Here is a 12,614-nt window from a genome sequence, read left to right as displayed (position 1 = left end):
TCTCTTTTGCCTACGAATCCATCCGTACAACTCCGTTGGGTGGTTTAGCTTATTCTCTCGCTCGGTTTTCCACAGGCTAAACTCCATTGGTGGTTACCGCGATCTGTTCGTATCTGGATCGAACGCTCCCCTCATTCTTCTTTGACTTTGCTCTATCTGGCTTCCCCAAGTCGGGCCAGAAGCATTGAGCGAAGACTTTAAAAATACGTCGATAGCAAGGTCACTTCTTGGCTCGGTCTGCCCAGATCATGCGTGCCCGGAACCTAAAGCCGGCCAACTTTGTGCGGGTCAATGGCTCGCCAACCGACTTGCTTGGCCCTTTATCTCTCTTCTCCTTGTCGATTTCCATCCTTGTCTTTCTTTCTTCCGCCTTTGAGGATCTCCATCTCCTGATTCGCGGAGGTAGGAGTATTTCGTTCATCTCTCTCGTTCATGCGACGTCTTCTCAATCTTTTCATGGTGCTACGGCTCGGAATGGCGAACTTGAAAGATCATTTTGCCATTGCTTTATTTTCTGTTTTGTTTTGTTTTACTTGAGGTCCCGTGTTTCGTTTGCTTTTCGAACTGTTTTCGTTTTTGCTCGTTCTTCTCGTCCCTCTCCGTCTCCGACACTCGGCGCCAGCCAATTAATCTCAAGACCACATCGGGACTATGCCCAGCCTCGGGTGCGACGCCCCCTTCCTTCTCATCTTTGAACATGCTTGTCATCTCACTCCTTTGTCGGTATGTCGACAAGTACTGGTCGGTGTGCAAGGATTGAGCATCAATGAGGATGACTTGTCATTTCTCGCCTGCGGTATTGGTCGGTCCAACGCAATCCTATTTTCGAATCAGTGGCAGGTGTGCGCTAGCATTGATGAAATCGATCCCCATTCATGCACCGCAACAGTCCGGGATTCCTCGGTCAACTTCAGATTTGGGACCGAAATGAAACTGTTTAATGTCTTTGGCTTGGTCAATCTCTTCGGGATGCTGTTTTTCTCTGGGATCGCTCTCGTGATGTCTCCTCCTGGTGTCAGAGGCTTGTGCATTCTTGATTAATTGCATTGGCCATGCGAATCAATCTGCTCTCTCTGGAAGGGGCTGCATTGATGCATCGATTCTGCTGGCTTCTCGGTTTCTCTGACAAATTTTTTTTCTTTGCGTGTTTGTCTCCCTCTTGTGATTCTGTCCACCTCGATCCGCTCAATTTATTGGCCTTGTTTATAATCGTGTTTAGGTCTGTTGTTCATTGCTTGCTCAGTTTGACGAGCGATTGCTTCAAGTCGTTTGTGTCTATTGATAGTCTTTTTTTTGCATAAGACGGCATTGAAGTTTCCCCCCTTTCCTGCCCGTTTTTTACACCTTTTTTACAATGTCCCATCAGCTTCAGGTCTCACGTTTGGGTCTATGCCCTCGCTCAGCGAGGTCTAGCAGTATATATTGATGGGCGCATGTACGTATCAGCTAATCCAGTCATTGCCATTGATCTGCTCGCTTGTACGCTTTGCATCAAGTACCTAAATTTGATTTCGTTGTGGCGGAGGCCTCGCCGCAATGTCGCGCTACCCTTGTTCCAGCCGCCCGCGTGTCTAATGTCCGCCCAGATTCAGCCTGTGACCTTGAGGTGGCTACCGAACGTTTCTATTTCCGTGCTCCGCCAGATCAATACAAGTCCAAGGTCTTCTGAGATACTTTCGGTTTAACATAGGTCAGCATCACCTAAATAAGCCTGAAGCAGACCACTCCTTGACCAATCCTTTGGAGGATACGACTATGGAGCTTCGATCCTACCTACCGGAAGCTTGAATGACGGACGCACGCCCATTTGCAAATGATACATTTGATTTCAGCCCTTGTGTTAGATGTAGGCAATAGGAATTTGAGGACTTGGTAGGCGCAGTAGCCTCCAACCTTAAGCGAGGGGGGGCTCATAGTCTACCTAAGGTGTGATTCGCCCCTACACCTACCTAGTCTTCTCGCTAAGGTTGTTTCCGTGCCCTGATATATATCCCGTTGCAACCTATGGATGCGGTCAGCCATCACACTCGACGTTCATACTGGCCCCTAAGTGTACCTATAGAAAGTTTTTTTTTTATTTGTTTAAACCAAACTCAAAAACAAGAAAAGAACCTGAAATTAAGCTTCCTGTCCACTTTCACACAGGAATTGAGGTTTCTTGTTGGGGTTGACCATTCAACTCGAGTCTTCTACGAGCAGGATAGAGTACTCAAGCTGGCAGGGGATTATGTAATTTCTATTAGCCCCCGACCTGGTCAAAACGTTCCAATTAAAATCTGTTGCCCGCCAGCAGCATACTCTATGGCGGCTCAAGATCAATCATCCCGAAGCTAATCTAAATCCCTCTCATTACCGGGCACCTGCAAACCTTCAAACATCCAGAAATAGCCCCTCCACAGCCACCGGCCATCCCTCGAAGATGTAGAAGACTGAATGATGCAGTGGGTGCTGGAGTAAACCAAGATCCATTTGACTCCCTGTTTTGAAGCGACCCGACCCAGGAACAATTGGCCGGAGGGGGTTTCCGACAGATGTGGCATATCGCTCGTTTCGACGCGTTCTGCGTAGCCGGGACAGCTAAGGCGGGGGAGCACGCTTGGAAACTTTTAGCGGCAATCGAGGCTCCATCAACACTTCTTTCTCTTTCTCCCGCATTCCTTTTTCCCTTGCTCCGGTCTGAACCCATTCCGGCCCCTGAGATCGATGAAGTTGAGCCCCAAGCTTAAACCAGAAAGTTCAAATGCCGGACCGGGGCGATGAAGATCACCGTTGATCGCTTCTCCTGTCATTCGCATTCTGATCGCCTATTGACCCACCCTGGAAGAAGCGCGAGAGTATCACCATCACTCGGCAGTCATCAAGGGGCCATATACTTTGAAGGAAGTCTCTGACTTGAAACATTTCCTTTGTGTTTCCATGGCTGTAGGTGTGTATGTGCCCCAGAAACGCTCTGTCTCTAATATGTCCTGCATAGACAATATCGACACCGATAGATGATGGAACCCAGCGCCCTAGACCCCAGCCGGGGTCTCATGGGTTCCTATTTGTGAATACTCAGGGGGATGATGCGCTATTTGCCAGTATGAGAAGGGGAATAAAGTCATTTGTTGCGAAAAACGCCGATCAACGTAGGAAGAAAGAGGCGATTGATCGTTTGAAATCGTTCCAGCCGTTCAGTGTCTGTACGCCGCGGCGCGAAAAGAGGGAGATAGACAACGTGCAGCATGGGAGGAAGACGCAGATTCCTCGAATGCGATATGAAAATAGTATGATGCCTGTCAAAGCATCCACTCTCATCCGTCAGAATCATGCCGACCCTTTTCACGCCTACCCTGTGTCAATGAGCAACGCCATGCATGTGTATTTTCATCATTGTAGGTTGTCTGCTTCCTACTTCTTTCGTTCTTATATTCGCCGCCGGCGCTGAAAATGTTCGCAGACAGAGGCTACGTGATTCCCAATTCTTATCCGTTCAATGTGGACTGGATGAATACCTGGTGGACGGAGAGGTCGCTCATCTCCACGGCGCTCCTTTATACGAAACTCTGCGTCGGCGCTGGACACAAGGCGGGTCTTGAATCTCGCAGCGGTGTTTCTTCGGAAGCAAGCCGAAAGTCTCTCGGAGATTGCATCAAATTTCGGACAAGCGCCATCAGGGCCTTGAATGATTTACTGCAGGATCCCGTCACTGCGGTGGCGGAGTCGACCGTGTTGACTGTTGCTTCAATCGTCACCATCGAGGTATGGGATTCCCCCACGTTTGACCAATGGATGAGTCATGTTTGAGGCTCTTTTGGTTCAAGCTGACTCGCTGGCCTAGAATATCAATGCCGAATTTGCGGCTCTGCGGACACATATGAAAGGCCTGGCTACACTCATAGAAATCGCCGGTGGTCTTGATGTATTCGAGTACATGACACTTTCCAGCGTCTACCAGTACAGACTCTCTTTTCTTGTCCCGTCCCTTTTGAGCTTGTGTTCCGGACTGACATCTGACCAGTGCTGTCGCCGGATATGCTGCCCTGCAGCACAAACCGCCGGTGATCCCGATGTCGGCAAAATTTCGCGGCGAGGTCGTTCGCGAGTCCGCCATTTTCCATCCACAGCCGGATGACAAGGACACCGTCGGCTTCGTAATCCCACCCTCTATCGCTACTCTCGGCTCTCGCTTCGCTGCTTGTTCCCCTTGGTATACAGAGATCTCTCCCTCTCTCAAGGACCACCTCGGGATCTTTACCAGACTCATCCAGCACTTCGAACTGGGCAAAGCACACCCCGAAATCGTAGGACCCACCGACAACGATCTCTTCCCCATCTTTCAACACGACTTCCTCTCCACGATTCCTGCCCCTAGTTCACCGTCACGCAAGATCCACGACTATATCAATCCGCCTCTCCGCTACTCCGTCATCATCTACTTGTGGGCCTGTGTCTCGCATCTCCAATCGCTGCCCATCGTGCGCCACATGGTAGAAGCCTTTAAGCACATTCTTGCTCCCCGAATTCCAGACCTCCTGGACGCCGCGCCTGACTTGCTCTTTTGGATGCTTGTTCTGGGGGTGACGGCATCCAAGAGAAACACCGACTCCCACGCGTGGTTTGTCCTTCACTCTGCGCGAGTGGCGCGGCGTCTGGGCCTCCGCGACAGGACCCAGTCACGACAGCTGCTCGGGGAGTTTTTTTATACTGATCTTTGTGAGAATCCGGGGAAGGATTGTACCTGGAGGAAGTGCTGGCGGCGAGTGCACGTTCATGTCGGAGTGATGATTCCGGTTCTGAATGTATAGCCGGGTGAAAAGGTGTGAAGTTGCCGAGCCATTCCGAGGTCTGCGAGGGGCGGGTCCGCGGTTGTATAGAGAAAAAGCGAAACCCCCCCCCCTCCAAAAAACAAAAAAACAAAAAAACAAAAGACGATACTCCATCTTCAAACCGATATTTGATCTGGGATAACCATACACAAAAGTAAATCACGCCTCCTGAAAAGCCACCCTTCTTCCGCAAAGACATTACTCGATCGGGCATAGCAGACGAGATTCTATCCGTGCCAAGCGATGTGGTGACAAGCCCGGCTTAGCGTCATGCACCAAATCATTCGGTAAGCAGACGTCAGCAGTTGGTGTTCTGCAACAATAGCTCCTTTCGAGGTCTCTTCCGTGCAGAAGAACCTGCTTACCGATGCAGATGCGGTACTGTTCGGAATCGAACCGCAGTAGAGCTAGCAGGTCGCAGTGAGCGGTGAATTGATAAGATGAGATCTCCCCATCGACTGACAAATCTGAGATGCTCCGGGGCAGCGGGTGGATCATAGTGGCGGATCATCACCAATGAGCATCGAGTTGGAGACAGGGGAAAACCAGTATTCCCGAGAAGAACATCGGCAACTAACCAATTCAAGGGCCAGCGTTTCCTCAGAGTTGGGTTTGACGTGCTGACAGGCCCATTAGTCGGTCGTTTGTAAGGCACTAATTAAACTCTCGGGAGGCTCTGCAGGGGGGCGGGTGATGCTTTGAATCAGAATCTCGGGTGGGTCTGATATCGTGAAAATGCGCAAGCTCCTTGTAGGATCTGGAGCCGAAAGAACCTACTTGTTCGCCACGTGAAAAAAAAGTGTTCATGTTTGGGCGGGTTCAGATGGGAATTTTTCGATCTGCTTTGGAATGATACGGGCACTGTCTTGTAGGAAGAGCACGCAAAAGACAGGTTTAGACTCCTAATATCCCCTCTTGGATGTTTGCACATTCTAAGCTCTACCGTTCATCCCAAAGAGTGGCCGATGGGAATCCTTGTCCGAGCTTGCTGCATTCTCAAATCAGAAAGCTCCGTCAGCACTGCATGCACCTCGATTCTGATGCTGCCGTGTACTTGCATTTGCCGAGCCTACCATGTGCAATGGTTGGCGCCCTGCCACGACTCACTGTGGGCCAAGGCAATATGGAGCAAACAATCATCACGGTACAAGATCCAAGGCAAGACTTAGGCATTAGCAAACTCTTTGTCAAGATTATACATTTTTCAATTTATCAGCGAGAAAAGCAAAGATGAATCTTGATGTCTGGGGTGGGAGCGCATCAAGTATAAGAAGAGGCTCTTCCTCGCATTCATCTGATCTTTTTTTTTATCCAGACACAAGACAAGATTCCAAGTCCACTCGCCATCTCCTCTCTTTCACCGGTATTCTTCCAACCAAGACTTCAAGATGTACTTCTCCAAGCTCATTCAGGGTGCCCTGCTGCTGGCAATCTCCGTTCCTGCTCAGGCATGGAACCGCCTTGACAAGGACAACGCGGTAAGTCGTATCATCCTGCAATGAGAACTTTCTGCAATGACGGACAAGTTTCTCTCTCTCTCTCTCTCTCTCTCTCTCTCTCTCTCTCTCTCTCTCTCTCTCTGATCAGAGCTAACAAAGGCTTCAGGCTCTCTTGGTCATCGATCACCAAGTCGGTCTGGCCCAGCTCGTTCGCGACTTTGGCACCAACGACTTCCGCAACAACATGCTTGCCCACTCTGCCATTGGCAACATCTTTGATCTGCCCACCGTCCTGACCTCGTCCTCTGACGGTGGTCCCAACGGTCTCCTCTTGAAGGAGATCACCGACATGCACCCCAATGCCACCTTTGTCCGTCGTCAGGGTGAGGTCAATGCCTGGGACAACCCCGACTTCCGCAAGGCCGTCAAGGCCCTCGGAAAGAAGCAGCTGATCATCGGCGGTATCGTGACTGAAGTTTGTAAGTGACCGTTTTTCTTTCTTTTTTCCTTATCATCTTGCGCTTGCACCCTCCCGCAGTGAAAGGCCAGCTCTAACAAACTCATGATTAGGCACCGCCTTCCTGGCCCTGTCGCTCATTGACGAGGGATACGAGGTCTTCGCCAACACCGACGCCAGTGGAACTTTCGATGTCAAGCTTGCGGAGGATGCGAACCGCCGCATGGAGAAGGCCGGTGTCACTCTGATGGGCTTCTTCGCTATTGTCTGTGATCTGATGCGCGACTGGCGCGCTAAGCCCGGTCTCACCGAGATCCTCCCCGTTCTTGACCAGTAGGTGTTACCCTGGAAACTTCCGAGACGAGCGGTCTTTGAAACTTTGACTAACGCATCACAAAGGTACCAATTCGCCTACGGCATGGCTGCTCGCCACCACGCCGGTGCCATTCTGAACGGTACCCTCGCCGAGGTTGAGAAGACTTTGATTTAAGTCGACAACCAGGCGGGCTGCGCCGATACACTCGACTCGGGCTCGATACGACGACCAAGTCGACTCGACGGCTGAAACAGTGAAATATCTGGAGAGATTAATGGAGGATGAGCAAGAAGATAGATTAGATCGAAAGGGTGAGGGATTGGAAACCGGGGAAAGAAACAGAGAGATAAGATTGTTTATAGAAAAGTTGGAGAGATGTGTTGATGTATGAGTACAGCTTTACCCATGAATCATTTATATCTTCGGTGAGGATCTTTCTCTCGGTAAAATAACTACAGGATGAACTTCGATATTAGTCTTAGGGGACTTGAGCCTCTCGTCAAGAAGCAGGTAACCGTCCTCCTTGACTCTTGGAAACTATCGAAGTCTTCCTATACACGTCGGGAGCTTGCTTCGATCAATTATGTGATAGAAAGAATCTCATTCAAATGTCCCAGAACCTCAAACCTTCAAGACTCTCTCTTCCCCCCTTTCTGCCATATCCCTGGAAGTTTTCCAAAAAAAAAATAGACTATCTAGCCTCTGAGCATGAATGAGGCTCCTGGGCTGACCATTTCATGATTAGAATCCGAAGGGCTTATGGTAGTAGTTCCCTGGCATAAAACCAAGTAAGCCCTAACCTCCTGGCGGCTCAAACTTGACAGCACAAAGACTATGTATACCGACACGTGTGGGAACAGTGTATGCTACGTTGTACGTCAACGCTCGGCAGCACCCTCAATCAAGCTCAGTCAAGCATGTAGACCAACAAGAGATGCCATCATCTCGACGCAGATCCTACAATCGAATTCGACTTCCCCTTCAAACGGTTTGAACCACACTGTCACGTGGGATGTTGCACATGCTCACTGGTCATGGAGCTTCAAGTATATCGGATATAGTCCGGATCATGAATCGTATTGTTCGTTCCAGTAAACAAGACAGGTAGGTGCTGAACAACGTAAAAAGGTGGTGCATCGCGAATTTCAGATTCAACTCACAGTCAATTCATCGCTATGTTTGATCTCCTCTCCGCACCAACACAAACAACTCCGAAGCCTGTAGATACTTCCTGTCCAAATGCGGTCAATCATTTATCACCTGCAGACCTGGACGCACAATGTCCCGATAGGGTAATTTTCTTTTCCAGCCCGAGGTACGTCAAACCAATGTGGGGAATTTGAGAAAAGAGAAAAGAGACAGTGAAAAAAAAAACAAAGTCATTGGGAGAGATGAACGTCCCTCTACCGTCCTGCACTGGCTGTGGGGCTTGTGGCCAGGCAGAGACGTTTCGATCTGATGGATATTGGATGTCTCCACCCATGCTCTCTCTCTTCATCCCAGCCCTGTCCGCCTGGCAGTGTGGCACGTTAACATGTCAACATACTTGGCATACAGTAGCAGGTCCTTGGCACGGCCAATGTCTGGGTACCTATCTACCTATGGACCAAGTGTCTGTCATCTTTTGTTTTTTAGTATGTATTCTCCGCGAATCTCGCGCCTTGCTCCGGGGGTGTGGATGCATATCCGTGAAGCCCGTGCCAATGGAAAGTGATGACGCCAGATCTGAGCGCCTGACACTTGGACATCAAAGACGGGCACTGATCTGCATCATCAATAGGCCATACGTGACTTGGCCAAGACGTGAATGGAATGGGACTGGATTCGATGAGATCTGGGCGTTTGAGTGGAACCTTACCACACTTGGCAGCCCCAGGAGATGAGGAGAGAATCACCTTCTTCTCCAATGAATTCGAGCTGTTTGGATCATAGGACGTGTTTGGTCTGTCCATTGTTTTCTTTATCTTTTTCTTCCATTTGGGACAAGATTCAGGCTGCTAGATACATGAGCTTTCAAGGTTAGGTTAACTGGAGGCACGGATGCGGGGGAGAAGTTGATCCAGTGGCAAAATCAGCAGGTTGTCCATCGTATGATCGCCAGGCGACATGATTTTTTTTTATACTTCTTTTAGGAATTGAGGGCGGAGCAACTCTGTATGTAGCTAGTAGTTGAGTGATTGTGCACTGCTTTGGGTCACACCCTGGAGAGTATAGTGGATTAGGTGTTATTGACAAGTTTTGTTGAATATTAAATTAGGGAGGGGGGGGGAATACAAACCTACATATCTTGAGATGGTAATTGGGAAATCTAGAAATTGTCTATTGTTTTAATTGATATATGCACATACTAATATCTCTATATTCCAGTGCATAGGAGTGACGGTGGAAAAGGTGAAATCACAAGATACTGATGCTCCCCGGCCGGTACCAAGGTTCATGGGGTTGTGATTTGATTTTCGAATGAGTTTTGGTCTGTGTTTCCTTTTGCATCACTCATAATCGATAAAAAAACATGACCTGAGACCTATGGTTTGGGACATGGATTTCCATCTACTGTGTATCAAACTCTGCAGTCATATTACATCAACAAAGTTGAGCCCTAACGTTGACGCCGAGAAGGCGACCTGCAATGACAATCCTCCAAATCAGAGATTCCTCCCAATGTGCTTCTTGAAAGCGAGAGACTTGTCATGTCTTTGGGTACAGATCGACATCCTTAGGACATGCTCTGCCCATAGGGATCGACGTTTACCAAAGACTTACGTCCTGTGTAAAAGGGTCAACGTCGATCCCTAAGTCTTTGCATTGACTGTCAACTCCTCACGCCGAGCCGATGCAGCCCGGTTGAGCCATCAATGATCCGCTCTCCATCGATGAGCCCCAGTCAACGGAACTGATGTAGAAAAAAAATCCATGTTCCATCTACCGAATCACTTGATCGAGTTATCAGTATTGATCAAGCTCCGGGACCCGAGAACCTGGATCGTAGCACAACCGAAGGGTAAGTGAAGTACCACATCCATGCATAACCATCGCATCCACTGCATGGTATCAAGTGCCTTCTAGTCCCACTCGCACTGTTGGTGATGGTGTACCTCTTCAGTCATATGACTACTGCGGAAGATCCGGGGATAAGAGTCCGCTTGCGAGTGGATGACTCTCCGGACAAAGTTTAGAGCTTTCCCCATCAGGCCGGCGTGGCTGGAGTTTCTTTTCTGCATCGCCATCCTGACCATTTGTGTCGTGGGCTTATCCCGACCTATAGACTTTCAAGAACGGCATTGTCGGATATGAGGATTTTGCCGGCCGGGCCGAGTTGGTGACTGGTATGGCCATGTGTAGTGGTTTTTTTGACGCTCCCGATACCTCTTGATGATCCGTTCAAGGTGAAATAGTCTCGTCTTCTGTGGAGGAAGGGACAGTGTACTGTACACACGTTTCTCGCTTGTCGTGTACAGTATCCGAGCCATCGCATCGACCCATTTGTAGTAAGCTATCTTTTTTCAGCTGTATAGTGCTTTCTTTCGTCCCCTCTCCACTTCCCAAACCTTGAATGGGAGGCAAGTGGCCGAGATGAGCTCGATTGGGGACATGAGGCTAACCCGTTTGGACAGACTCCTCCCACTCAGCCTCCAGCACAGGACACGTACCCTCGACCCCCCCAAAGAAGACCTGCGCGCTCATCGGACGAGGGGGTGCTTTGAATCCATCCCCCCGGGTCGATCCCTGCGCACTTTAGGTCATGGACCGGCCAGCTTTTTGACTCTGAGATTGTCCAGCTGGGCCGACGGGACTGAACTTTAATCACTTCGTGGGGGGAGGGAGGCAGTTGTGTTCCAGGAAGGAAATCCTCGTCGTCAACTGGTCCACAAGCCAGATAAGCAGAATTCCAACCCGTTTGATGGTGAGCATCAGCGATATCGAACCAATCACCTATGAAGAAGCCGGTCTCGACCGGTTGACAAACTGACAGATCGACCATGTGACCCTCTGACGCGTGGGTGGATCCAGATGGTCTGGACGGAAGGTGTGCACCAATGAGCGGGGTTGAGTGTCAGTGCCAAGAGAAGCACCTCCCTGCAGCCTTGCAGCCTGAACCTGGGGGATGTTTACTCCTGATGGAGGAATAGTAATCATCATCCATCAGGGGTTTCACAGACCATCTTGATAGATTGTGCACATTGTGTCCCGTTGACAGCTGAGGTCCACCCAACTCAATAGGGTCTTTAGTCATCCCTGCTCTGCCCGGAGAGGAGGAGTACCCTTCGTTAAGGTTTTCCCTCCAGGTCACTCGGACCGACTATCCAGTTGCTATCCGCAGTCTTCCTAACTTTCTCTTCTCCTCCAATCTCCATTTTTTGAGGAGGGAGAGGACAATCACCAAATTCAAGGTTTGATCTTCTTCGGACCTTGCCCAAGATGACCGACACTGCCTCTGCGGAGCTTCCATGGCATGCGGCCTATCCCGCCCCCAAGTCTACCGTGCCGTCCTTACCCCGCAATCAGCTTCTGCACTGGTTCCAGAATGGGAAGCAACCCGGCCGGGATTTTGTTCTGGTCGATGTACGACGCACTGATTTCGAGGTCCGTTCATGGTCTGCCCTGGTCTGATAAGACATCCTGGACACATTTCACTCTCCCCCCTTGCAGTGCACCGGAACAATCGTCACGGTGGAGCAGAAGGGTTGAATTGATCGGTGATCGTCGGCTCAACCCCCCTGTGCCCCCCCTCACCTCGGGTGAATGAAAGGTTGGAATGTCGAGTATTCTGGCTGCCGGATGACCTCTGGTTCCTAATGATTGTACTGGCGTACAGAGTACGCAATGATGCGCAGGATCACGGAGCTAATACAAAAGCCATGACCCTGGTCTGGTCGTATTAGGGAGGCACTATTCGAGGATCCATCAACCCCCGCCCACAGTTTATATCCCACGCTGCCGGGTGTGTACGCGCTGCTTTCTCAGAGTGGTGTGAAACAGGTGATTTGGTACTGTGGTGAGTACCGTGCCCTTTTCCTTTTTTTTTTCTTCTTTTTTTTGTGTGTTTTTTCCAAACTTTCTTTTTTTTTCAAAAAAAAAAAGAAAAAAAGCAGAATGAGAGACTATAAGTGGTATTGTATTTATAGTACTCGTCGTGTGGCGCCTTGGCAATACTCTTGTCGAGGCCATGGTACAAACATATGTGGAATCGTCTCTAATTGAAGCGTCCTTTCTGTTGCAGGTTCCTCCAATGGACGCGGGCCCCGTGCAGCCAACTGGTTTGCAGACTATTTGGCAGAGAAACAAGACACTTCGATGCAGAGCTTGATCCTGGAAGGGGGCATCAAGGGCTGGGCTGCAGCCGGGGCCGAGTACACTGCATGGATGGACGATTATGATCCGAATGTGTGGACAAAGAACAAGTAGTGCAGCCACGATGTTTATCATATGTGTGTGGGGGAGGGGGTAGTTGAACCTGATCTTTGCACAGAGACACGTTTACATATTCTATCATCCCCAGAATACAGCATTCGGTATTTACCATCATGCCAATCCAGTTACCCATACCAGCACTACGATGCAAAAGACTTCTTCCTCCCCCAGTCTTGGAGACC

The 12,614-nt window shown here is 49.7% G+C and overlaps 4 protein-coding genes across 4 annotated transcripts; 3 read left to right on the top strand and 1 right to left on the bottom strand.

Annotated features, from left to right (window-relative positions):
• Window positions 1–3,429: 3,429 nt before the first annotated feature.
• POX_e06598 (uncharacterized protein) lies at window positions 3,430–4,787 on the top strand (the record flags this gene model as incomplete). The annotated part of the gene is made up of 3 exons (XM_050115416.1): window positions 3,430–3,741; window positions 3,821–3,936; window positions 4,001–4,787. 3 exons carry the CDS (start codon window positions 3,430–3,432, stop codon window positions 4,785–4,787), a joined length of 1,215 nt encoding a protein of 404 aa, XP_049967876.1.
• A 1,409-nt stretch (window positions 4,788–6,196) lies between these two features.
• On the top strand, window positions 6,197–7,194 carry POX_e06597 (putative hydrolase YcaC; the record flags this gene model as incomplete). Its single annotated transcript, XM_050115415.1, has 4 exons — window positions 6,197–6,286; window positions 6,414–6,726; window positions 6,818–7,037; window positions 7,104–7,194. The coding sequence occupies 4 exons, from the start codon at window positions 6,197–6,199 to the stop codon at window positions 7,192–7,194; spliced, it is 714 nt and encodes a 237-aa protein (XP_049967875.1).
• Window positions 7,195–8,651: 1,457 nt separating this feature from the next.
• POX_e06596 (uncharacterized protein) lies at window positions 8,652–8,972 on the bottom strand (the record flags this gene model as incomplete). The annotated part of the gene is made up of 1 exon (XM_050115414.1): window positions 8,652–8,972. One exon carries the CDS (start codon window positions 8,970–8,972, stop codon window positions 8,652–8,654), a length of 321 nt encoding a protein of 106 aa, XP_049967874.1.
• A 2,467-nt stretch (window positions 8,973–11,439) lies between these two features.
• Window positions 11,440–12,426, top strand: POX_e06595 (uncharacterized protein; the record flags this gene model as incomplete). Its single annotated transcript, XM_050115413.1, has 3 exons — window positions 11,440–11,615; window positions 11,904–12,016; window positions 12,242–12,426. The coding sequence occupies 3 exons, from the start codon at window positions 11,440–11,442 to the stop codon at window positions 12,424–12,426; spliced, it is 474 nt and encodes a 157-aa protein (XP_049967873.1).
• Between the last annotated feature and the right edge of the window lie 188 nt (window positions 12,427–12,614).

The sequence above is a fragment of the Penicillium oxalicum genome, chromosome V (genome assembly GCF_001723175.1).
Source record: "Penicillium oxalicum strain HP7-1 chromosome V, whole genome shotgun sequence".
NCBI lineage: Eukaryota > Fungi > Ascomycota > Eurotiomycetes > Eurotiales > Aspergillaceae > Penicillium > Penicillium oxalicum.
The sequence above is the reverse complement of the archived record's forward strand: the minus strand, read 5'-3'. Positions and strand labels throughout refer to the sequence as shown.